The sequence below is a fragment of the Pseudorasbora parva genome, chromosome 1 (genome assembly GCF_024679245.1).
Source record: "Pseudorasbora parva isolate DD20220531a chromosome 1, ASM2467924v1, whole genome shotgun sequence".
Lineage (NCBI taxonomy): Eukaryota > Metazoa > Chordata > Actinopteri > Cypriniformes > Gobionidae > Pseudorasbora > Pseudorasbora parva.
In genome coordinates this window covers 34,511,491-34,539,395 of record NC_090172.1, presented here as the reverse complement: position 1 = coordinate 34,539,395, position 27,905 = coordinate 34,511,491, and the positions used below count along the sequence as shown (strand labels likewise).

At 37.8% G+C, this 27,905-nt stretch overlaps 1 protein-coding gene across 1 annotated transcript in view; it reads left to right on the top strand.

Annotated features, from left to right (window-relative positions):
• Window positions 1–27,825, top strand: part of lmbr1 (limb development membrane protein 1) — a 68,749-nt gene extending 40,924 nt beyond the window's left edge. The window contains exons 10-17 of the mRNA XM_067438596.1: window positions 6,380–6,469; window positions 10,759–10,835; window positions 10,975–11,052; window positions 14,663–14,736; window positions 14,925–15,015; window positions 15,939–16,005; window positions 24,891–25,052; window positions 25,280–27,825. Coding sequence (XP_067294697.1) covers window positions 6,380–6,469; window positions 10,759–10,835; window positions 10,975–11,052; window positions 14,663–14,736; window positions 14,925–15,015; window positions 15,939–16,005; window positions 24,891–25,052; window positions 25,280–25,365 — 725 coding nt within the window. The 3' untranslated portion in view covers window positions 25,366–27,825. The remainder of the gene's footprint in view (window positions 1–6,379; window positions 6,470–10,758; window positions 10,836–10,974; window positions 11,053–14,662; window positions 14,737–14,924; window positions 15,016–15,938; window positions 16,006–24,890; window positions 25,053–25,279) is intronic.
• Window positions 27,826–27,905: the final 80 nt, after the last annotated feature.

Below are 27,905 nucleotides of genomic sequence, written 5' to 3'. Positions count from 1 at the left end.
ATGGGCTAATTGATAAGCGTGTTAGTTGTTCCAGTGATCTGCATCTGATTTTATGTACTTTAATGTCTTAAAATTGAGGCCATTAATACAGATTAGGTCTATGTTAGGTCCATTTGGTGTCTATGGGGTGTATTTTGAAGTATTATTTTGAATGCATTCATGTAGTTGTGTGTATATATTGCTATGTGTGAATGTCATTCTGTGTATGCGTTAATGCACTTGTGTTAATGAACTGTGAGGGAATCTGTGGCTGTGAGTTTAGATGCATTTATCTGAGTGTATGCTTTCATATTAGCCTGGTTGCAGGCATTTGTTTGTCTTCTGTCTTGGCTCTGGCTATGCTTTTCTCTGTTGCCCAGATGCGCAGTGGCAGGGTGACCTTGCAAAAAACTCTCTTCGGTACCGGATGGCTCTCTGCTTTGCATAATTACCACTGACGTAATGCAGTACCGACTTCTAAAGTTTCTTTAGAAAACAATGACATCATCTCCTTTTCCTTCTGCTAGCATCCCTCTACTGAGTTGCTGCTGAGCAGCACCTTTGTCACCTTAATTGAAGGGCTATAAGCAAGAGTTTATTCAAGTGTTTCCTACTCTTCTTGAAATGAGGACCGCAGCATTTTGCAAATGGTTGACTAATGCTGATTTCAGCAAACTATTGTAATTATTATTCCATAAAAGACATTTGGAAAAAAAAACACACACATCTTACCGTTGTTTCTCTGACTTTTTGCTCACCTCATGTTAGCCCTTTAGGGCAACTGTGAGCCATGTTTGGCAGAGCAATCCATTCCTGATCAGCTAATAGTGACATTTCCTATTTCATTGTTTTGGTTTGAGGGTACAGATTTTCCCTAAAAATAACTGGTATGGATAAGCACACGATCAGGAACACACCTGTTTTGTTTTTTTCTTCTACTTTTAATAGATTTCTTTATTAACCTAAACCTCTACCAGACAGGGCGTGGTACAATCATCATAATAATAATCACGTTTTGATCAAAGTGATTGACTTCTCAGTCTCATGTCAGTGTAAAGATGAAAGATTATGTTTTTATTGCACGCCAGTAACGGTGTAACACTGAACTAATTGCTGCTGATCTGCCAGTGTGTGTCCCCCGAGGCGGTGCAAACCAATCCTTTGCTTTGAGGAGCAAACGAACCACTGAAACCGGCACACAAAAAAAACACCCGAATCAAACAGATAAATGAGAGCTAAATGAGACAGAAGTCTGTGGTTTTCCTGGAGAACCCCTTTCTAGTTTTGCCCTCTCACTCTCACCTCCTGACACACACACAGTCAGTGTTTTGAAGAAACCTCAGTCCCCTCTTCCGTCAGAACCAGTTGCAGCATGCACACGTCTGGCCTAGGCCCAACGTATATTTCAGTTTTGACGCTAATACAGCATTTGCGCTAAGCCGGATGCATAGGCCATCGCAACATGCGCACCAGAATCTTTGACCAGTGTCTTTGCTATTTCGCTCTAGAAGTTATGACCTATAAAAATGTAGATTAAAAAACTGACCCACAAGAATCAAACACATTAAAATTACTTTTATAGCACTGTTTTATAGCACTGTTAGCCACATTTGAGATTTCAGTTGTGATGCTCAGATTTTGTTATTTGTTGCAGTTGATCGTGGCAGAATATAACAATTCATATAACACAAGAGGTCACACGCCAGTGTGCCTATTGTGCCGGTCCCAAGCCCGGATAAATAGAGAGGGTTGTGTCAGGAAGGGCATCCAATGTAAAATTTTTGACAAATTCATTCATGTGAATCTTGAATATGACTTCCATACCGGATCGGTTGGGTCCCAGGTTAACAACAACCGCCATCCGTGCCATTGACCTACAGGGCACTGATGGAAATTGGGCTACTGTTAGTCAAAGAATGAGAGGAGGAAAGTGTGTTAGAGGAGGAAGGTGTGTCTGTACGCAGAGAGAGAAGAGGAAAGACAGGAGTTTAGGGCTGAAAGTAGGGACTTTGAATGTTGGTACAATGACAGGTAAAGGCAGAGAACTGTTAGATATGATGAAGAGGAGGAAAGTTGACATTCTGTGTGTCCAGGAGACCGGGTGGAAAGGGAGAAAAGCTAGAAGCTTTGAAGGAGGGTTTAAACTGTTTTATAATGGTCTGGACAGGAAGAAAAGTTTTGTTGGGGTGATCCTGAAGGAGGAGTTTGTGAAGAATGTCCTGGAGGTAAAGAGAGTGTCAGATAGTTTGATGAGTCTGAAGGTGTGATGTTGAATATTGTTAGTGCCTATGCTCCACAAGTAGGTTGTAAGTAGGGATGTCAATTTTCACAAATTCCCATGATCGATCGTCGTTTAAATTAACGATCAATTAATCGATTAATCGTTAACCATAATACTGAAATATGCGTCTACAGCAGTGGCTTATAGCCGACAGCATGACAGTAGGACTATGTGCAATGCTGCTCAAAACGCCATGTTCTTCACCAAATGAATGAGAAGGATTTTTTTTATCTAAACAAAGGGCTATGGGATTGTAAAATTAGTTGATGTTATTTATAATTTAATTAAATTACTTATTTAATAACCGAATATAACATGTAATACAACACGAACGCCGCCTCAGATCTGTTATTCAGAATTTGTGGACGCACTTGCAAGAGCAACGTGCTGAAACGTCACCTAAACCCAATTAATTCAAAACGATTTATTAAAATATTGTTTTCATTAATGTTATGTAATGTGACAGTCCCAATCATAGTTATTATTAGTCGTGCGTTGCTGTTTGCGTGAGCTGAAGCCGAGGAGCTGAATCAACACTGGTAAGTTACACTGAAACTTTGCTAGCACGTTATTTAACTCAACAAAAAGCTTCCTATATGAGATGAATCAGATTTATATAAAGTTAACAAAATATTACAAATTATATATCTTCACAAAATGATGTGAATGCACAAGTGAACTTGAATTGAGTTGCTGATATTCATATGCAGAATGGGAGACGCGTGGTGTTCACGCGCTCTAGGAACAACGCTCTGAACACGGCACCTAAACCCAATGACTTTACAACCATTTATTAAAATAGTGTTTTCATTTCTGTTATATAATATGATTGTCCCAATCATCGTTATTATGCATTGCTCTGTATGCGCTAAAGCCGAAGCACTGAATGAAAACCGGTAGCCATCACTGACTGAAGACATTTGTTAGTGCGTTTTATTTCGCTGAAAGAAACGCATCCTATATGATTGATCACATATATAACGTCACAAAATAAATGTAATATTACAAATTACTTCTGCACAATCTGATGCGAATGCACAAGTGAACTTGAACTAAGTTACTTGCGCGAGTCAGAATGCGTGACTCATGTTGTGCACGCGCTCTTCCTGGATCAACGCAATGAAACACACGGCAAATAAACCCAAATACTTAACAATCACAATGTTTTATTACAATAGTGTTCTCATTAATGTTGTGTAATATGACAGTCCCAATCAGTCATTATTAGTGGTGTTGGAGTTGCACGCTGAAGCTGATCACCGCCACACTTTTACTACCGCTCACCTCTAACGTAATTATTAACCAAATGCATCCTTATGAGATAAATCAGCTAAAGATAGGCCTGCACAAAATAAACACAATATTACAACTTACATTTGCACAAAACAAAAGGCTGCGAATGCACATGTAAGCTTGCAGTCATGATGAAGGTGTAACTCCAGCTGTAAAATAGTCCCAAATAGAACTCGGGCGCGCTCGCTTCATTTTTCCTCCCGTTTCCTCACGCACGCGCATGACCCTGCTTAATCGATGATCGATAAGTCTTATCGATCAAATGTCTTATCGACAATTAATCGATCATCGATTAATCGTTGACATCCCTAGTTGTAAGCAAGATGAGAGAGACCGATTCTGGAGCAAGTTGGAGGAAGTGATGCAGACTGTTCCCAGAGGTGAGAGGGTAGTGATAGGGACAGATTTGAATGGATATGTTGGGGAAGGGAATAGTGGGGACGAGGAAGTGATGGGCAGGTCTGGTCTTCAGGAAAGGAACCCAGAAGGACAGACGTTGGTAGACTTTGCTAAAAGTATGGAGATGGCTGTGGTGAACACGTTCTTTCAGAAGAGTCAGGAACACAGGGTGACATATAAGAGTGGTGGAAGGAGCACACAAGTGGACTAAATCTTATGTAGATGCTGTAATCTAATGGAAATTAGTGATTGTAAAGTACTGGTAGGTGAGAATGTTGCTAGACAGCATAGTATGGTGGTGTGTAAGATGACTCTGGTGGTGAGGAAGATGAAGACAGTAAAGGCAGAGCAGAAGACAAAGTGGTGAAAGTTGGAAAGGAAGAGTGCTGTGTGGTTTTCAGGGAGGAGTTGAGACAAGCTTTAGGTGGTCAAGAAGGGCTTCCAGATGACTGGACTACTACAGCCAAAGTGATCAGGGAGACGGGTAGAAAGGTGCTATACGTGTCATCTGGAAGAAGTAAAGACAAGGAGACTTGGTGGTGGAATGAGGAAGTCCAGGAGAGTATCCAGAGGAAGTGGTTAGCTAGGAAGAAGTGGGACAGTGAGAGGACGGAGGAAAGTAGACAGGCATATAGGGTGATGCAGCGTGAGGTTAAGATAGAGGTGGGAAAGGCAGTAGGTCCTGATGACATACCAGTGGAGGTATGGAAGTGTCTAGGAGAAATGACAGTAGAGTTTTTGTTCAACAAGGTTTTAGAGAGTGAGAGGATGCCTGAGGAATGGAGGAGAAGTGTTTTGGTGCCAATTTTTAAGAACAAGGGAGATGTGCAGAGTTGTGGAAACTACAGAGGTATTAAGCTGATGAGCCATACAATGAAGTTGTGGGAAAGACTAAAGAGTAGTGGAAGCAAGGCTAAGGGGAGAAGTGGACATTTGTGAACAGCAGTATGGTTTCATGCCCAGAAAGAGCACTACACATGCATTTTGCATGCATTTTTTGCTTTGAGAATGTCAATGGAGAAGTACAGACAGGGTCAGAAAGAGCTGCATTGTGTCTTTGTAGATTTAGAGAAAGCATATGACAGAGTGCCAAGAGAGGAGCTGTGGTATTGTATGAGGAGGTCTGGACTGGCAGAGAAGTATGATAGAGTGGTCCAGGTTATGTATGAGAGCAGTAGGACATTGGTAAGGTGTGCCGTAGGTGAGACAGAAGACTTCACGGTGAAGGTGGGACTACATCAAGGAACGGCTCGGAGCCCCTTTTTGTTTGCGGTGGTGATGGACAGGCTGACAGATAAGGTCAGACAGGATTCTCCATGGACTATGATGTTTGCGGATGACATTGTGATTTGTAGTGAGAGCAGGGAGCAGGTGGAGGAAAGTCTAGAGAGGTGGAGGTTTGCTCTGGAGAGAAGAGGAATGAAGGTTAGTCGAAGCAAGACAAGAATATGTGTGTGAATGAGAGGGAACCAAGTGGAACACTGAGGTTATAGGGAGAAGAGGTAAATAAGGTGCAGGATTTTAAGTACTTAGGGGTCAACAGTCCAGAGCAATGGGGAGTGTGGAAAAGAGGTGAAGAAGCGTGTGCAGGCAGGTTGGAATGGGTGGAGAAAAGTGTCAGGTCTGTTGTGTGATAAAAGAGTACCAGCAAGAATGAAAGGAAAGGTGTACAGGACAGTAGTGAGACCAGACAGGAGAAAAGACAGGAGGAAGAGCTAGAGGTAGCAGAGCTGAAGATGTTGAGGTTCTCTTTGGGAGTGAAGAGGATGGATATGATCAGGAATGAGTACATCAGAAGGACAGCACATGTGAGAGGATATGGAGACAAAGTTAGAGAGGCCAGATTGAGATGGTTTGGACATTTTCAGAGGAGGGAGAGTGAATATATTGGAAAAAGGATGCTGAGGTTAGAGCTGCCAGGCAGGAGGTCAAGAGGAAGACCAAAGAGGAGGTTTATGGATGTAGTGAAGGAGGACATGAAGATAGTCGGTCTGAGAGATGATACAGAGGATAGGACTAGATGGAGGCAGATCATTCGCTTTGGCAACCCCTGAAGGGAACAGCCGAAAGAAAAAGAAGATAGAATTCTTCCAATATAAAATAATGCTGAACTTTGGAGAAAAGCCTCCTTGCAGGGCATTGAGCTGAGTCTCACTTCTTGAGTCTTCAGATATTGAACGGCAGATATTGAATCTTCACTCGATGAAAGCGTAAATTAATGCGTGTGTGATTTATATTAAGTATGTACTTGAGTAAGGTTAAAGATAACGTTTAAACTACTGATTTATGTTCACATCACTCATGTTTCCTTGCAGTTTGATCTTTTTACAGAAGCTATTAATAAACTAAGCAAAGTATATTTCTTTCAAAAGTATATTGTTTCAATTCCCTCTCTCTTCTCCTCTTTCTGTTTTGTCTGTCACTCAGGTACAATTTCAAACTCTTATTTCCATGGAAACTCTCAGCAACATCTCTACAAAGAGCTGGACAGCATTCGCAATCAGAGGAACAAACTCGGTGAGAGATGTTTTTAACAATGTTTAATTAAACTAAACTGAACCATGATCAAGAACTGGCAGTTTCAAATATCTGTAGGCTGCAATATCCACTCATAATAATGTTGAATTGCAAAGTGTGTTCATATTTAAATATGAACAGTTATTTGGAGTGGGGCCAGATGGGGTATGGCTGTATCATTTTGACGTCAGCCTGTGTTTTGGGGTATTATAAATGATTCCAGAGAGACAAGCAGTTGGAAGGAGAGGAGGCCACAAAGGCACTTAGGATATTGCAGTGTGATGCAAACTTTATTGTGGCTGTCTCTCCAAGTGCGGTCATTAATTTAGAGGCAGCATGGTGCATATGCAGGGAACCCTGCCAACCTCAGTGCCAGAGCAGGATCAGAGCGAGAGATGTTGAGAAGGAGAGAGTAGAGGACAGAGCGGCACAGGAGTGACAGACACTGAGATAGAGAGATGTTCTAATCTAGACCCACTTCATGAGTGGAGCAGGAGAAGCCTTAATGTTTGAGGTTTTCCATCACTGTTCTGAACTATAATGAAACCTCCTAACTATAGACATACTTATATGCAGTACCGGCCATCTGGAGCACCGGGTGTTTTCCCAGTGGGCCGGCTTGTTGCTACGTAAATATATATGAAGTTATGATTTTTTGTACGTAAAATTCCGTAGCTTTTATCCTTCCTTCAGCCCAGACGAATTGCCCCATGCAGCCTACTTGAGGCAAAAAAACTAATCTATTTAGCCCGATCAGTCTCAGTGATCTAAAAGCGCTCATCGATGTCAGAATGTTTGAGATATCCAGTCAAATCGAAGGAGGCAGGATTTATTGTCCACAGAAACCGAGGAACGCGGCACTTGAATTTGAACCAAGGTAAGATAAACAGCTGAACATGATGAGTCAATACAGCAATATTTCCTGACTGTTAAAGATTTAAAAGAATTCACAATTTCCATTCATTTCCAAGGATGCAAACCACTGCTGACCTTTTAGAATTCCTCAGATTTGAATGCCTTTTATGTTATCTGTCACACAATGCACAAAGAAACATTAATGTAGCACTTTTCTGCATATCAGAGTGGATGTTTGTGTATCTGACTGTCAGGCTTTCTAAAGCAATTTCACAATTATTTGAATATGATTCATGAAATTCAAAATATAATTCTCAAACATAGGCCTATACTACATGGTAAAACTGGCAATTTTCATATTCAAGTAGCCCATGTCCCGTGTAGGAAAGTGTCATATACTAAAATAAATATGTATTTTGATAGTTAGTGCACTTGCATTATTTTACACGCTGGTAATCATTAGTTGAAAATAATTAAGACTTTTTTATGGTTTTGCAAGAAGACAAAATTTCTTTTATCAAAAATATAGTAAAACCACAAATATTAAGAAATATTAATATAATTTCCAATAGCTGTTTTCTATGTGAATAGATTGATACATTTTATTTCTGTGATCAAAGCTGACTTTTCAGCATCATTACTCCACACTTCAGTGTCACATGATCCTTTAGAAATCATTTTATTATGCTGTATTTTTTTGTATAAATTTTTAACTCTTTTCCACAATTTGAGCTATATTTCATAAAATGACAGATGTCAAGTTCCTGAAAGGACATGTATAACTACTAGAAAGCCACTATTAAAAATTCTACATTCTGCACTAAATTCAAATTCTTCTAATCTAGACCATAGCATATGGACTGATTTTTTTTCTTTAAACTTGATCTTAAACTATTCATTCTATTAGCCATGTGTACCAGGAAAGACTAATTATAACCTAAAGAAGTATGCCAGTCATTCATTATGATAAGCATTTCAATAAAAATTATATATCATTTATATTTCTGTATAAAAAGCATCTATACGTTCGTAAGTGGTGTTTAAAAATGCTCTGTGCATAATGAGCTGGTGAGTTTGTAGTAAAGTGTGTTGCAGACCGGGGATGATGGGCTGCTTTGTGCCAGATAGTCCAGGGCCACTTTTTGCCCCAGTCTGCCCCTGCTTATATGTAGCCTTAATTCAGTCTAATTCAATAACGCAGAAATAACTGGTAGCTGTTATTTCAACACACTAATAAAATACAAAGCAATAGATTATCATAGTAGCTACAGTCCTGTATTTAAGTCCTTAATACATAATAGGGTCACATTCACAAACATTTCAGGAATGGAGTAACAACTATAACCAAACTCACACCGTAAAGTTTCATGACTCCCAACCGCATTCTCGGCAAACTTGCACTGTCAGATTGTCCTACCAAGGTGACTATATGTATGTATGTGTTATATATATTAAGGGTAGCCTTAGGGTAAGTGTATTTATTTAATTTATTATTTATAAAGCACAAATAAACACAACAAAAGTTGACCACTGTGCTGTACAATAAACTGTAATAAAAATACAAATAATAAATAGTAATATAAACAAAAAAATAAAGAGAATTAAAAAATGCATTGCTAAATTTGAGCTTAAAAACAAACCATGAGTTATAATGAATGGAATGCTTGATTTAAAAAGTAAGACTGTAACTTTGATTTAATTTCATATATCGATGATGCAGATAATTGAAGACTATTCCATATCCTGGGACCAGCCACTGAAAACTCCCAACTTCAATCTTGTTCTACGATATGCTAGTGTAATACTGTCTGAGGATCGCAAACTTCTTACTGACTTATTTACATTCAAAAGATCTGACAAATATGCAGGTGCCAGATTATTTAAAAACAAACAACAACATTTTAAATTCAACTCTATAATGCACCGGCAACCAATTAAAGCTACACTGTGTGATATTTTCCCCCATCTAGCGGTGAAAATGTATATGAGCATCCAGTGAATATTAGTTTCTGTTCCTCTCAATTCTGATTTCGTTTTAACTCCTACGGTGGCCGATTTAGTCCAAGATTAACATGGTAACCCCCTTTTCACATTCGACACGGTACCATCAAGTTTTTTTTTCTTTTTTTTCTTCTTTTCTTTATTTATTTATATAGCACCAGTAAACACAACCAACGTTGACCACTGTGCTTTACACAAAATACATAAAGAAGCATCAAAGGAAACCCCAATACAGTACAAACGCAGCTTAGAATTTAGGCAGGTGCCTGGTCTAAGAGGTGTAGCTTTACTTTGAGTTTGAAATCATGTAAGGAGGTTAAAGATCTCAATGATAAGGGAAGACTATTCCAAAGCCTCGGACCGACAACAGCAAAAGCACGATCCCCTCTCGACTTCAGTCGGGAGTGAGGCTGGGACAAAATACGAGTACTGGAGGACCATAGACACCTACCGGGCGCGTTCAACAGTCACGAGTTCGGATAAATAGGGAGGGGCAAGACCATTTAAAGCTTTGAAAACAAACATCAATATTTTAAAATCTACCTGTAATACGGTTCGTAGATGGGAAGGAAGGAGGCGGGAACCAGCGAACGTTCAACAACATTTATTTCAAAATAAATAAACAAAACGAAAGTAAAACCGTGGGCAGCCCCTCACGGACGACTGCCCGCAAACACACAAAATAAAACGTGGGCAGCCCCTCACGGACGACTGCCCATTAACACAAACACACGTAAAACAAAACTAAACATAAACTCCAGGCCTGGTCCTCTCTCGTCTTCCGCTGCCTTCGTTCCTCCTTTTATAATCCCGTCCCTTGACTGCGAGACGAGACTGGTGTGTCATGCAGCTGGTACTCATTACCACTCGTCACCGGCCGCTCTCGCGGTCCCTCGCCACGCTGCTTGCCACACCACACTACCCTATAACGCACAGGCAACCAGTTAAGCGACAGTAAGATTGGCATTATGTGTTCACGTTTGCGGACCCCAGTTAAAAATCTGGCAGCAGCGTTTTGGACCATTTGAAGCCTTCTAATAGAAAATGCGGCTAATCCTGCATATAGGGAATTACAATAGTCAAGACAGGACAGAACGAAGGCATGTAGAACGTGTGCTAGTAAATAGCTAGTTTGTGACACTAATGCAATAATTAACGTTAATAAATTGAAACTTATTGTGAAGTTCTACACTTATGAATAGTGTCTTTATTTTATATCTTTGTTAATTGAAAGAAAATGTTTTAAAATTCTTCTGCAATAAACACTGTGTTCACCTTACTATAGTTGTTCTGTTAGACACTGAGAGAAATGGACTAACTAAATTAATTGGGTGCAATTTTCTGAAAGTTAGTTCACATTAAACTTATGTATAGTCAGTCAGACTGTGTGCACACTGTTCACTAGAATAGTTTATTTCATCCCTCTATCCTAGAAAGGAGAAAGAAGGCCTCAGCCTGGGAAAAGAACCTCCTTTACCCCATAGTGATGCTGATCCTTCTAGCTGGAACGGTACGTGTTTATGTAGACTTTTCAGGGTTGAACCACAAAGCATGTGACTTGATGATGCAGTTATTTTTCATTAATTGGTTTGATGTTTCTTACTGCTGTTCATAATGTTTATACTTGTTTTTATCTGTGCTGCTTGCAGGCGATTTCTGTTCTCCTGGTTGCTCTGAACATTGTGTACCTGCTTGTTGATGAGACGGCTATGCCAAAGGGTTCAACGGTAAGAAAAATGCAAGCCAACGAACTTGTAAAGAAAACCAATGCTCAGCTTTTCTGGATTTTTCCTTCACTTGTTGCCTCCTTCTCTCACTACTGTTGTGTTCTGCTAAAATCATGCTTTGCGTCGACACAAATTGAATTCCAGATATGCTCAGGTGTGTGCTGCAGAAGAAAAGGCCGGTCGAGATGTGTATCATGTCGCTGCTGTTTGATGCTCTTTATCAGAGTTGCACTCCTGTCCGCTTTGCTTGATGTCAATTCAAAAGCACTCACGCACTGAACTGTACGTGTGTGAAACTCTTGACACAGACCTCAGTTGTTTTAACTGGGTGTTTTTAGTACTTGGTCGAAGTCCTTTCAGCCAAGCCGCTGCAATGAAACCATCATTTAACCTTTGTGAACAGTGTCAGTTTTCTCTTTTGACAAGGTAATTACAAGCTACAGCTGGTTAAATTTGGGTCCGAGTCAGTTTACCACTCATTTGAGCTTGGACAGGTAAATACTTAAACAGCTCCATGGGAACCGTTACGTCATTTCCTGTTTAAAAAAAGAACATCGTTTTGTTCTCACCCTTTCCTTCCCTCCAAACACTGATGTTCGTATCTCACCTTACTTTACCACTCCCACCTGCTGTACTTGCTTTGCACATTTTTCTTTTTTTTCCCACAACAAAGTAAAGGCAGATCCCTTTTCAGGCCACGGTTTGATAGTGTTGAGCTGCTTTATATGAGTGCCCGCTTCACATTCTAATTATTTTATTAGTGTCGATATTTGCCTTGGCATGATGCTTGACTGAAAATCCCCCAAATTACACTTGTCACAGTGTTCAGAGACGAAGGGCCCTCTTGACAGGCTGGTTAATGGTTTATGCGTTTGATGAGCTGGACTGGTGCCATGCTTAAGATCTCATGTAACCACGACAACCCAGCAGCGGTGTCTGTACGTCTGTTTGATGGTTTTTACGTCGGGTTGGGATGTTGTGGGGGGTGGGCCAGCATTCCGCAACATTCTTAAGAGAGATTGATGCGAGTTAAGGTAACTAGGTTAGCGCAGAGACCGTCGGATAAGGCAGGGTGTCGTAAATGTGGCAATGAGGTAAGGAGATCTAATGCAATGGCACTGCTTGCATTAAGCTGTCTGATGCACCGATTGCTAATGACTGCAATAAAAGTCTTATTGCTGTCACTCCCCATGGATTCAGAATTATTGTCGATGCTAAAAACAGCCTCATTAATGTCCGTTTCTCATCCGAACTCATATCTCACATGTCATACGGAGCAGAAGGGAGTGATGGAATGGGAAGCGAAATGAGCGGGAAAGCAAGAGATATATCATGTGTCTGTTTTTGACCTCTGAAACTCTGACAAGAGTCAACAGATGACATTTAGCCTCTAACCTGCCAGTAAACACCTTAATAAAAAAAGAGAGAATGAAAAAAGTATAATCCACAATTAGTTTTTTTTTTCTCTTATTATCCTACATCAGAGGTAGTTGAGGCACATCAAAACATGTAGTGTAGTTTGAACACACCTGAAGGAAGGTAAACACACAGATATCCTTAAACTTACTCAATCACAGGTGTTAAACACTGCCAGCAAACACCTGACAAGAAGGCTGTGAACAAAAAAGGAGATTTGAGATCCCTGTCCTGTTCAATAATATCAGTCAGTCGTTTTATGGTTTAGTTAAACGACAGTCAAGGATGGATGTGAAGTGAAACTGTATATGTGTGCATCATTACATTGACTTACATCCACCTAACCTAGCTGTTATTACAAAAATTGCTGTTCATTGCTAGGTTATTAAACCATGCCGTTAATTAACAAAATGAAACAAATTGTAAAGTGTAACGCTTTACAGTACGTTTAATTATACATACATACATACTAGAACTGCACAATTCTGGATACACTGAGAATCACGATTTTGGACAACTAAACTCAATATTATTTATTTGAGGTTCTGACAAGTTTATTGCTGCAGTCTATTTTAAATAAATTTCATTTAAAACATTTTTTTTGAAAATTGGTTTGAATAAATGAAAGCATTTTTTAATGAATCTCTTAAACTAATGATTCAATGAAAAATAATTTTTTATCAGTCAATGTAATTAATCAACAATGTAACTGATACAAAATGTATTTAAAGCGTTAAGCTATTTTCAAATGGTGATTTTACTTTATTCTCATCACTATTGTAGACATCAGTGTTTTATATTCTATGACTATAAACTGTGATTTATTTATTTAACCAGGATGGTCCCATTGAGATACAATATTCCAACCTTCAGTCTTCTACCAGGGAGTCCTAGTGTGGTTAAAAAGAAGTCACTTTGAGAAGCCGTTTCATTCCTATAGCCTGCATGACAACTGCTCTCTGGCTCAGCGGCAACGCCAATGCAGATTTGAATGTTCGCTGTATGCGCACTTTAATATTTAATAGACATTTTGAGCAAGTCTGTTATTAAGGAAGTCAGAATGGGTTGTGGTTTTATGTTGGATCAGTGATCACATTACCTATTTTGGTCTCATTTCACATTAACTACAAGCTAACTTTCTTGGATGATTTAGTAAAGTGAGTGTTTGCTGATGTTTTACAAGCCAGTGTTTAGTTGAGATTCTCTGGTTTTTCAATCACATGTAAACTTTCTTCAGTCCTGACATCAGTATCAACAAGCTAGATTGACATTATAAAATCTGGTTCAGATTCTATCTAATCCAGTTAGAAAGATTTTTATCCAGTTTTAAAGATGTTTTATATGCTCTGTTGGTTTTGAATTGGTCTACTGTCAAATGCACATCAGTAGAATGAGACTGATGATTGATTTTTAGTTTAGTTTATTTTTTTTACTTGTCAAGCCCAGACTAAGATTGTTTTACATTGATAAATTATGTCAAATAAATGTAGGCTTTTATTGTAATAATTCCAATCCAAACCTTTAGATCACATCAATGACTTCAAAAGATATTAAAGGCCTGAGATCGAAAAACTTTGTTTGCCAGCGCATTTGTTTTGGTGTCTTTCTTTTTTTCCACATTTTTCTCCTAATTTTTGGCAGCTATTCATTCAATGCAACCTCTTACTGTAAGAGCACCACTGCCTTTTTCTTTCTTTTTTCTTTTTTTTTTGTTTGAACACCTGCTCGCATATTATGCGTGTGTGAGCAGCGGTGAATTTAAAAAGATTTCTTTCATCTGCTTCCATTCATTTCTTCGCCAATTTCACTCCGTCTGTCCTCATTGGTGAGAGGGGAAACTTCACTAATCTGAGCTTTATACGTTTTATTTCTTCATAATAGGTTTCACTCAGAACAGCTCCAAATATTTGTGCCGCTTTTTTCTGCCCACACCGCCTGGAGCACTGAGGTGTCAACACAGTAGTCTTATTTAGATTACACAGCTTCAGTTGTAACAGGAGCCTATGCGTTGGGCATGTCGCTAAAACACGTCCAATACATGCAGTTACTCTATGTGAGAGTATTTCCTCAGTCCGCAACCTAAACCGGCGCTTATGAGACATACAAAACATGATCATGTTCGGAAATGTTATATGGGGAAATTAAGTTTATGAAAATAACCTTTGACAATAATTTTCACTCTTTGTTTTGGTAGGAGAGAGATATTGGCAATGCCTCTTTATCCACGTTTGGAGTCGCCCAGGCGGTTATCGAAATCATTCTCATGTTGTATCCTTTGCTGTGTGTAATTCTCAAATGCTGCATAAGCTTCAGTCTAATGTTTGATCACAGATTTTGTGTGTTTATTGAAGGGACTCAAAGTTCTTTGCTTATGATTGTTGTGAGTGTGTTCTTGAGTGAAATGCTTATAAAGGGTTTGACGAGAAACTACTCTGTTAGTCTTAACTCCCGAGCAGTTATCTGATGGTCTCATCTGTGGTTGGCTTCTACAGTCTTCGTATCTTTCAGGAGCTCACGCCCAGAAAGGACGACACTACCATGACAACGGTAGGATCTGCAACACTGCTTCAGTTTTATGGCCTTTTATCACAAATATTCACAACAGTTCAATGTTCATGTCAGTTCATGTCATTCTCTAAAAAAAGTTTGGACCCACTTTATATTAGGTGGCCTTAACTACTATGTACTAACATTGTAATGAATCATTTGATACAATGCACTTATTGTGTACATACAATGTTTTTACATTGTACTTACATTTAAAAAAAATACCTGCATGTCTGTAATTAATTTCTGTAGTTAAATTTGTAATTACACAGTTGACACTTCCCTTACACCTAACCCTACCCTTAAACTGACCCACACCACCACAGCTGTCCCTAACTCTACCCGTATCCCACCTCAATATCAGCAAAGGTGCTTTGCAATACAATTTGAAAAACACAGTAGGTACATTGAACTTATTTTTTTATGTAAGTGCATAGTACTTAAGGCCACCTAATATAAAGTGGGGCCAAAAGTTTAAATACCTGAATATATTTTTACTCTAGCCTCTCGTACATTTAATTTGTACAGTGAGTCTGGCCAGTCTCATTGACAAGCATTAACTTCCTTTAGGGCGGGTACTCTGTTGAAGCTTAAAACTATTGGATCTATCAAACTAGTGCACGACATCAATGTCATCGTTCTCATCCACTTCCTCTGTTCGCTGATTGGACGGTTAAAATTTGACCGGAGAAAACCTGAGAATATACCGCATTCCCAGACGGAGTACTAAAGGAAAATTAAAATTCAGCGGATGTACATAGGAAGTGGAGCCAGGCTAATATTTTCAGAATCTGAATTTAAAAAATGACCGTACCTCCTAATTATTCAATTATAATATTTAGCATTTTCTGTGAAAGATTTTAACAATTTGTAACATTTTATATTTAATTTGGAATAATGTCTTTTTTTTACTTTTCTTGAAGATCATTGGATGCTGTGTATCTATTCTAGTGCTGAGCTCGGCCTTGCCTGTCATGTCCCGAACACTTGGTAAGGTCCTTCTGACATGCATGTATAGACTATCCCTCATAAGCCTCTGTGTATTTCTTGGGGTTACCATTTAATGCTTGTTTGTTTTTAGACACTACAATTTTAATACATTTTACAGCTTGCAACTTACACATACCTGCAAACTCATTTCCACTGTTAAGACTTAACAAGTTGCATTCCAGCAGGATTTGCCATAGAGATTTTACACAAGAATGGAGAGAGAAATGGGACAGACAAACAGCCATTACAATAGCTGCAATAAACAACATGGCAAGCTACAGAGACAGCTGTTCAAATAGTGTGTGTGTGTGTGTGTGTGTGTGTGTGTGTGTGAGAGAGAGAGAGAGAAAACAGTGACTCATTGGAAGCTTCAGAAAAATATCAAAATTTCTGCTGTGCTGCATTGATTAGATGAAAGGAGAGGTTGCATAAAGTAGGATTGTTTTTGACCAAAGAATTTTAGCTAGTTTGTTCATATAGGGTCTTAAACTAATTAAAACACATTTGCTATCAAATTGACGCCAAAACTTCATGTGTGTAGAAAGATGAAAGTCCTTCAGAAATACTCAACGGTGTGTGTGTGTAGGTTTGGCTGCACTTGTAAGGTCCAAAATGTCCATACTATTCAAAATGTCTTCACTAATATAGTGAAAGCTGTTGTTAAAAAGACTTGACTAAATTGGCCAAATGTTTATATTTAAATCTAGTGTTTTGCACAGGTTTCTGTGAGGGTCATGTTAGTGGTTGAGGCCAGGTTAAGCGATAGAAAATGTCATTAACCTGATATAAAAAAATGGATGTCTGTGAGATGTCCTCACGAATATAGTGAAACAAACTTGTGTGTGTGTTCATGTTGTTTTTGTTTTTTAATCCCAGTGGGATAAAATGTAGGTCCCCAAGAGGAAACCAGCTTATAAATCATACAGAAAGAGTTTACTATTATTATTATTAAAAAATGCAGAAAGTTTTATGTGAGGTTTAGGGGTAGTGTTAGTGCGAGGGGATAGAATATACAGTTTGTACAGTATAAAAACTATTACATCTATGGAGAGTCTCCACAAAGATAGTGAGGCGTGTGTGCGTGCGTGTGCACTGTAAAAGCCAATATTTGTTCTTACCTAAACTTTTTAATTAACTTTACTTAATGTCCAATAAGTTTTTGAACTTTTTTTTTTTTTTTAAATATCTGAACTATTTGCTAATGCATTTGTTACTCAGAAAACCCAAGTAAACATTACTTGTCTGGTTTGAGTAACATTTTGCCAAAGCAACAAAAAAAAAAAAAACAGGTGGGCGGGCAAAAGGTTGAGAAGGGGCAATTCTTAATAGACTTTTCACTCATTTCCTCCACTTCTGCAGTCATAGTTCTTCTTAGTTGCATTCACTCATTTTCCAGTCATCTTGAATGTTAATGACAATACAACTAAATACTTTGGGAAAGTCACATAAGCTGACTTCATAAATTTATGTTGATTTCATAAAATTTCTCACCATTATGGTGATCAGTGTTCCCTTTGGTTGGGCACTTAATTGATATTAAAGTAAGTCTCTTCCTAGTGATGCAGCAATGCAACACGAAATCAGTTATTTGATTTCAAAGGAAGGGAAGTTATGTATGGTTATGTATGTATGTATGTGTGTATTATATATATATATATATATATATATATATATATATATATATATATATATATATATATATATATATATATATATATATACATACATATATACATACAGGTCCTTCTCAAAAGATTTGCATATGTGATAAAAGTTCATTATTTTCCATAATGTCATGATAAAAATTAAACTTTCATATATTTTAGATTCATTGCACACCAACTGAAATATACACCAACTCAGGTCTTTTGTTGTTTTAATACTGATGATTTTGGCATACAGCTCATGAAACCCCAAAATTTTCAAAAAATTAGCATATTTCATCCGACCAATAAAAGAAAAGTGTTTTTAATACAACAAAAGTCAACCTTCAAATAATTATGTTCAGTTATGCACTCAATACTTGGTCGGGAATCGTTTTGCAGAAATGACTGCTTCAATGCGGCGTGGCATGGAGGTGATCAGCCTGTGGCACTGCTGAGGTGTTATGGAGGCCCAGGATGCTTCGATAGCGGCCTTAAGCTCATCCAGAGTGTTGGGTCTTGCGTCTCTCAACTTTCTCTTCACAATATCCCACAGATTCTCTATGGGGTTCAGGTCAGGAGAGTTGGCAGGCCAATTGAGCACAGTAATACCATGGTCAGTAAACCATTTACCAGTGGTTTTGGCACTGTGAGCAGGTGCCAGGTCATGCTGAAAAACAAAATCATCTCCATAAAGCTTTTCAGCAGATGGAAGCATGAAGTCCTCCCAAATCTCCTGATAACTAGCTGCATTGACCCTGCCCTTGATAAAACACAGTGGACCAACACCAGCAGCTGACATGGCACCCCAGACCATCACTGACTGTGGGTACTTGACACTGGACTTCAGGCATTTTGGCATTTCCTTCTCCCCAGTCTTCCTCCAGACTCTGGCACCTTGATTTCCGAATGACATGCAAAATTTGAGCAACAGTCCAGTGCTGCTTCTCTGTAGCCCAGGTCAGGCGCTTCTGCCGCTGTTTCTGTTTTAAAAGTGGCTTGACCTGGGGAATGCGGCATCTGTAGCCCATTTCCTGCACACGCCTGTGCACGGTGGCTCTGGATGTTTCTACTCCAGACTCAGTCCACTGCTTCCGCAGGTCCCCCAAGGTCTGGAATCGGTCCTTCTCCACAATCTTCCTCAGGGTCCGGTCACCTCTTCTCGTTGTGCAGCGTTTTTTGCCACACTTCCCACTGAGGTGCCTTGATACAGCACTCCGGGAACAGCCTATTCGTTCAGAAATGTCTTTCTGTGTCTTTCCCTCTCGCTTGAGGGTGTCAATGATGGCCTCCTGGACAGGGTCGGGTCGGCAGTCTTACCCATGATTGCGGTTTTGAGTAATGAACCAGGCTGGGAGTTTTTAAAAGCCTCAGGAATCTTTTGCAGGTGTTTAGAGTTAATTAGTTGATTCAGATGATTAGGTTAATAGCTCGTTTAGGGAACCTTTTCATGATATGCTAAATTTTTTAGATAGGAATTTTGGGTTTTCATGAGCTGTATGCCAAAATCATCAGTATTAAAACAATAAAAGACCTCAAATATTTCAGTTGGTGTGCAATGAATCTAAAATATAGGAAAGACATAACATGTCTTGTTAGAAGCGACCAAACACCTCCCCGTTTTGAAAAATCTTAAAATCCTCCCTCACATCTCCCCCTCCCCCCATTGATAGAATTGAGAGAGGGAGGGGTAGATGTGAGGGAGGATTTTTCAGCAGGGACTTTTTACTGCGCCGAGTCGAAGTACTCTCAGAAGTGCAATTCCGCCATACATTATAGTTCTCCTTTTTAATAATAATAATAATTCATTACATTTATATAGCGCTTTTCTAGACACCCAAAGCGCTTTTACATATAGAAGGGGGAAATCTCCTCAGCCACCACCAATGTGCAGCATCCACCTGGATGATGCGACAGCAGCCATATTGCGCCAGAACGCTCATCACACACCAGCTGATTGTTTTATTTAATCCGCTAAGAAAAGCTCCACGTTTTATTTTATGTCACCATACTAGATCGTTCAACTGTTCGTGTAACTGTATTTAAATAGGGAAACGTGGAGGTGTTTGGTCGCTTCTAACTTGATCTCTGTTTGGTACCATAGTGAATGAACTGGGCTAAGTGGGCTAAGCTAAATTCTATCAGATCATCACCGTGTGTCAGAGAGATTAAGTGCACGCACTCAGATGAGAGAGGTATGTATCAACTCGTTTTAGTTAAGGGAATAACATAGTTTAATATGAAAAAGCGGTGAAGTATCCCTATAATATATAATATAACACTGTTAGTTAAATGGAACAACTCAAGTATTCTCACAATTAAATCTTAAGTAAGATTAGTAAATATCATAGACATAGTATATAGTATAGATTAGTATATAGATTAGTAAATAACATAGAGTATGTTAACTAGAATTGGCATTAAACTGACTTAATATTTATTACTTAATTCACTTCTTAGGTACTTTTTTTACTTTTAGCTGAATATTAAATTAACTTCAGTTTTTCATTTTAGTTTGCTTTGCAAAAATAAGGCAATCGTTTCCAAACTTTTTTTAAGTAAACTGAACGTGTGTGTGTGTGTGTGTGTGTGTGTGTGTGTGTGTGTGTGTGTGTGTGTGTGTGTGTGTGTGTGTGTGTGTGTGTGTGTGTGTGTGTGTGTGTGTGTGTGTGTGTGTGTGTGTGTGTGTGTGTGTGTGTGTGTGTGTGTGTGTGTGTGTGTGTGTGTGTGTGTGTGTGTGTGTGTGTACACATATAAGCAGACTGCAGGAGCCTGTTGTAAATGTGGGAAAGGCAAACTGACTTGTGACATTTTTACACAGATAGTTAACAACGCTTTTTTAAAAAAAAATCTATTTAAAAAGGATCAGGTTTCTCTTTTTCATTGTCATTACAAGGGGTCTCCTAAAAAACGAGGCCTTTGCTTAATAAATAATTTGCACATAAGTGTGAGTACAGTTCACCATAAATGAATGAATGAGGCATTTATGCCATTGGTTATGCCATTGCGGAACACAGTTTAAGATATTTTATATTTAGTCCGACCCAGAGCATATGCAAGTATATGCACACCATACTGTCCATGTCCAGAAAGGGAATAAAAACATCATCAAAGTAGTCCATATGTGACATCAGTTGGTTGATTAGAATCTCTTGAAGCATCGAAAATATATTTTGGTCCAAAAATCAAAAAAACTACGACTTTATTCAGCATTGTCTTCTCTTCCTGGTTTGTTTTCAATCCTTAAATAAGGATTCAAAGAGTTATAAATCAGCGTATTGATTCATGATTTAGATCGCCAATGTCACCTGATTTCAGCAGTTTGGCAGTTTGACACGCGATCCGAATCATGAATCAATATGCTGATTCATGACCTTAGTGTGCATACACTTGCAAACGCTGTCGGACTAAATATAAAATATCTTAAACTGTGTTATGAAGATGAACGAAGGTTTAATGGGTGTGGAACGACATTAGGGTGAGGAGTTAATGACATCAAATTCATTGTTGGGTGAACTAACCCTTTAAATAGCTAAAATAGAGTTGTACAAACATTTAAATTGCACATAAGGCAGTTTTTATATAAACTTTTTAATAACAGAATTGTTTCTACTCCAGCATGCTGGTAAAATACAAACATTTACATGAAGATTCATTCAAACCACTAACAGGTTATAAAATATAATTCATATTTAATACAATGCATATATTTAGCAAAATGCAGTTCTCTATAGTTATTTTTATAGCTATCTAGTTTATGGACTAATAGTTTTGTTGAGGTGAATGTAACGTTACGTGACCTTATGTAGCCTATAAGCTGTTTTATTGACGTCTTTCCCCAATTGAAACACTTGAGCAATTTACATGGGACAGGAGTCATTTTCTGTTTCTTTAAACATTCCTTCTGGTGTTCATCCATGTTTATTTTATTCTGTAACTAGTAGAGGAGATAAGATGATTGGATCACACGTGCTTGCGCCAAAACAGCATTTATTGTTTGAATTTTGTAATAAAATCAGAATTTTAAAGTTGAGACTTTGCTTCATATTAAAAAGTAACAAAGCACACAGTTATCATGTTCTGCAAGTTGTTGTAGATGTTGATAAATATTGTAGTTTATCTACATTGTGTGCACAAAACAGACGCTGAACAGAGTCACAACACCATTGGAGAAGTGCTAATTTAATGTCTGTTTTGGACACTAAATACAGCCCTACAAAACCGTTTCAGCTGATTTTTTTGTTTGTTTTTTTGGTAGCGTCGGTTCAAATTTTTTCGGTCAAGTTTCGGTTAATTCCTCTTATAAACCTTTTTTATATGATGGACAACAGGTTTTTATTATATTGTATGCAATTAATTGAATTCAGGATAATGGTGTGAATGTGACTGCAGCAAAAAATCAGGCATGCATAAGCGAAACCTTTTGAGAGTAAGTTTACTTTTACAGCAAGTCAACATATCTATTAAAGATACAACGTATCTATCTATATCCAAGTGCTTATTCAAATTATTGGATACACCCTGTTTATAGTTTAAACGTGTTTCTCTTTACAGTTTCCTTTAAACCATACAGTTTAAAGTAGATAATTTGGTAATTTCCCTCATTAACTGGTCATTAAGTACGGAAAAGCCCTTTTAATAAAATCAAATTTATTTGAGTATATTACTTCTTGCAGTTATTTTCCCCTAGCCTAGTAATCTACGCGCACCCTAGCGGCAGCAAATCTAATCTGCCGCTAGTGTCGTCTAGCAACCCTCAATACCCTTCTGAGCTGTAAAAACCAAACTCTGGTCAGGCCAATCACATCATGTATAGAGTCGGTGGGCAGGGCTTAACATAATGACGGCCGAGTTGCGCTTGCATGCTACTAGTAAACACAGAAGCGGTTTCACCTTCGTTGCTCTGGTTGGTTGTAGCGCTATCCAATTGCGTGCAGAGGGAGTTTGAAAGACAACCATTTATCCCACCCCTCGGATTGAGTCCCGCCAATGGTGAGTTTCCAGACCAAACACCTTGATGTGGGTCTGGCTTGTCAGGCTAATTTTCCCCTCCTTTTTGGAAAAACCTAATAGAGATTTACCAAGCTAGAAATCCTAGGGAAGGGAACAATTCCCCTTTTACAATTTGACAGCAGGTTGTTTGTAAGTCTACACCATTGAGCTTTTGCAGTAATTGGTGGATGCTAGACATACAAAATGTTTTTTAAGCTGGTTGGTAAGTCTGAAAACTAAGTTTAAAGCACATTCAACTTAGAATATATATGTTTGCCCAGGGATGAAAACTTGACTTTAAACTTATGCATTTTCTGATGATGCATTAGATTTTTGATGTGAAACATTGAAGTTGTTTTAAGTTGTCCTCAGAAGTCAGCCTGTTGTACGCAATGTTTTATTTAGAGGTATTCCAGAAAAAGGTTGAGTTATAATGGTATTTATAGGAGCACCCAAAAGCAGGAGAGAGGAGAAAAAAAGAATCATGCCCAATAGGAAAAGCCATAATGCATTAAGTCAGGGGGAAAGAGGGAGGCAGATTGTTCCTTTTTGAAACATGAAGCTAGTTGAACTCTTGATTTTAAAGGTAAGTCATTTGTAGACAAACAAATTAAGCAATTGTGTCTCTCTATTCAGACAAACTTTTTGGGGCAAATAGAATTAATTTGTTTGGAAATTAGAAAATTTGAACATGCAAGTATTTAAAAACGAAATCATGCAGGAAAATGCAGTCTCTTTTCATGCACTGAAAAAAAAAACGTTTTTACTGCTTGTTCAAATGTTTTAATTAAAATGAGCTAAAGCAACACAATTGCCGTACATTTTGTCCAAACTTAATTTGATTGTTTAATCTACTTAAATATAAGTCAAATTGAAGTCAAACTTAATCCGTTTGTGTTTTTACATGAATGATCTGTGTTGCTTTAACTGAAAGTGGGCGGGGCTTGTTAGTTCCCAGCATGTTTTGCATATGGTTAAATAAAGAGAGAGTAAATGTTGTTATTTTGTATGTATAAGTGTTATTTTATGTATTTTTGAGCAAGATGAGAAAAGGGGAGACTTGATTATGTTTAATAGAATTGAATATTCAATTATGTTTGAATTATTAGAACAATTTAAATGAGTGTGTTACCATTGTGGAGAAGAGTGGAGCATTTGCTTAGGCTGTGGACTAATAGTGCTAATATGTGGTTTAACTATAGAGGTTTGTCAACTAGTATTATAATTCAGTTGTGTAACATTAAAGTATATGAAATTCATGTGGATGAATATCTATATAAATATAAAATTCACTTTAAAACTACTTAATTGAATCACTTAATGTATTCATTCCATGATGTTGAAATTATAGGAATAAAATGATGTTTGTTTAACGCAATTGATTCATGTGGGACCAATGTACACAATTAAATCATGTAAATCCAACGCTGTTTTTTTCAGTGTGAGCTTAAATAATTTAGTTAAATAATTTCTTACTTTGTTTTTGCCATATTTTATCATATTTGCATCCTTGCAGTCTGAAGTGATAAAGTGATGACCTGAGTTAATATCAGACTGCACATGCTGCATTCATTATGATTAAGTTAAGCAATCACTTGTTTGGTAACCTAATACTCAAATTCATACTCCACAAATACATGTCGTTTGAATGTGTGCATGCACCCTGTGGCTATGGATCATCTAGTCATATAAAACAGCAGTTTTACTTGTCCAGTTTGTTTCAGAAAGAATGTGTTCTTCTCGATCGGTTTTGTGTGGTGGACAATAAACAAACTTCATTCTAACTGAAATATGTCCGCAGATGGTAAATGGCAGACTTATCTTAGGTGTTGTTATCTGATTAAGATGGAACTGTAGTCCGTTAAGTGTCTTTCAGAATTGCCTCCTTTTTATCACGTCTTCATCATGAGCCCTCACCTGCTCTTTCAATCCTTTCTTTCCAACCATACATCTCCCCCTTTCTTCAATCCTTTTATGAATCTCCCACCCAAATAAACAACCGTGGTACATGTATTTCGTTGTGAGTTTACCTTCTCATTTCACTGATGTCTTTTGTTTGATAATCTGTTAATTCAGAGAAAATAGTCATTTGAGAATCGTGGGTTGTGAAAAGAGAGAATGAATGTTAAACGGCCTGTTCCGATGTTCAGAAATGTTGTTAATTTATAAGAAAGAGTTGGCATAATAGAGAGAGAATCTGAGAAGCATTTTTTCTCTCACATAGATTTTCTGTGTATTCCCTTCTTGCAGGAATAACAAGGTTTGATCTCTTGGGTGATTTCGGACGATTTAATTGGCTTGGAAATTTTTACATTGTACTTTCATACAATCTTCTGTTTGCTGTGGTAACCACATTGTGTCTGGTCCGAAAATTCACGTCTGCCGTGCGAGAGGAACTCCTCAAAGCCCTCGGTAATGTATTCTGCCTGACTCCTTTCTATTAGGACTTCTTTCATCTTAGTTTAACCTCAACATTTCTTTCTGCTTTACATTTTTCCTCATTCCGGTTCTCTTTTGTTGTACTTGTGTCTCTGTCTGTATGTATTCAGAGCAATCCACTGATGATAATTATACTGATTAATGATGCATACTGTAGTTTTGGGGTTTGAAATGTTCATTTTTAAATTCTTTGGTTTCAGGTCTGGATAAACTGAATCTGTCAAACAGTACGACGGATACAGAGTCAGGGAAACATGCTGTCAACGGGCACCAGAAAACTCTGTGAGAGAAAAATCATCGAGACATTCTTACACAAACACGTGTATGTGTATACAGTTGGCTCTTATATTTTAAGAGTATAGTGATAAACAGTCAGAGAGCATCAAAAACAAACAAAAAAATAGAAAAGGGATAATGATTAGGAAAATATATTAATGTGAGATGCTCCTGTTGTCGGTTGCAGTGTTTAGAATATGGCCATCACCTCGTCTGAGCAGTCAATCTACTATACAGTTGCACATGCCACTAAAACTCACTACAGAATGCTTCCAGCTGAAAACAATGTGAGATTCACAATGTTTTCATTTTGGTTATCAATGTTTGTTTTTCAGCTTGTAAATGCTTTGATTTCAAGTGAGAAAATGCAATTTTCTTGCTGACCTGCACATGTAAAAGGCCTTTTGACTGCACCCTTCAATGGAGGATTATAATTATTATTATCTATATTTTATCTTTGATTAGCAAAAATAAGCTGTTTGCCAATGAGCAATGAAGCATGCATTAGTCTCATTTAGGGCAAATTATTTTCCTCCTGAGTTATTGTTGATTTTGCGCCCTTGCTGATCAGTATTTTGTAAAGTTAAATTGAACTTGTTGTATGAAACAGGTTCACATAAAAGAGCAGTTCACATAAAAACAGCACACGCATGAAATATAAACATTTTTGATATTGACTGGCAAGACACTATTATTACATTTAATTTTAAGGCTAATATTTAACCATATTCCCTTAAGAATGGCATAGCTTTAAAATTTGACGCTGAGATTTATATATATTTATATATTTTCAAACGTTTTAATGCCAAATTGATCAATTCACAATAATATACAAGCAAAATGTGATGGCCCAATATTCTCAAAATGTAATTGTCAGAATTGGTCCATATCTGTCAAATGTCTCGCTTTAATTTGCTTGCTTGACATGTTAAGTTAGTTCAAACTTCTTATCCTGTGTCTGCCATTGAATTTGTTTACATTCAATTATGCATACATGATCAATTATTGTTTATAAAATGATCAATTATAAACGAGGAAGCATTGATTTTAGTTTCCTCTAAAATGCTATACTGTGACAATTGAGGTTTGTTGGATGTGACGGAATTAAGTAATGGGAATTGACAAGGAAACTCCCCAAACATGTGCCTTGCTCAAACTTTTGGCATATTCTGGGTAGTATTGGAGAGTTACTACTACCAGTGGAGGAGCCTATCTGCCAAATTTCTACTTGCACTGCAATTGCTCTTGTTTCCATCGGTAGGCAAAGTCCAGAGGTGGACATAATGGGTTCGAGCCACTACCAACAGCCAGCTTAATATGTTATTGTTTACTTGAATTGGTTGTGGCAGATTATGTTTCGGAATGTTTCGACCAGCCAGTCACTCTTGGTAATATCACCTCAATGATTTACCACGTTTAATGGATTGTAGTGTACCTTAGTTTAGAATTAGCAAGGTAACAGAAATGAAATGCTTTTCTGTTGTCATAGTAGTAAAACAAATGCACCAAATATTTGGGAGAAGGTGAGGCACAATCTTGGGATAAAGCTTCCTGTTCCTGTTCTTAAATCTGCTGCTACTTCCTCCACAACCTTTGATACTTTGCTATGCTATATGTACTACACAAACTGATATGGGCTTTTTTTTTCCCTTAGTGGGAGAGCATGTGACCAGTAACATACATCCTTTGAACTTTGTTATCGCTGAAGAGCTTGTTTGCCTTACTCGCATTATTAGCAAAACAGCCTTCAAACATCTAGTCTGTACTGAAGCTGCTTTGCTTTTTTCAAATGGCAGATTACTATATCCATGAATATAAATGTTTTCGCACTCGCTCTCCTGCTGGATTTTAGGCCAGCTTAGCCTGTACGTTCTACTGAATTACTGGCATATGCAGATTAGAGGTGACACTCTTACGTTATGTAGGATCTTGTGTATAAAGGCTGTGTGAAACAGGACTGCAGAGGCACATCAGTCTGTTACATGCCTAATAAATCTTATTGTGCGCTGAAATTAATGTGAAGTCCGAGCTGAGGTAGTAGAAAGCAGCAAGACTTATTGAAGGGTCTTCTTTGTAGCTGTAAAATAGTGTCATACCATTTTTTTTTTTACTTTGTTGAAATGTTATTGATCACATATTGTACAAAATGTTCTGTATAGTTTCCAAACATTTCCATTCTGAAGACAAAACCAACAGGCTAAAAAGAACATGTAAAAAACTGTTTGGCCATTCCTGTCGTTTCTCTCTAATGGCTCACTCTTCATTGTTTGTCTCTCTAACTATGGCAAGCCTCAAATTAATGTAAATTATGTATTTACATGTATATACAGTATATTTCCTCTTTTTATTTTTGTAGAATGTAGATATGAAACAGGCTCTCGAGCCTTATTCATACTATGCTTTTTGTGGAAAAGGCCAGACAATTAATCACTCAGCATTTGTTTATATAAAAAAAATTTAAAAAAAATCACACAAAAAAATCACCTCTGATGCCTTAAACAGGCTTTTTTTTTTTTTTTTTCGTCTCCTGTTGTCTGGTAAAAGTGAGAC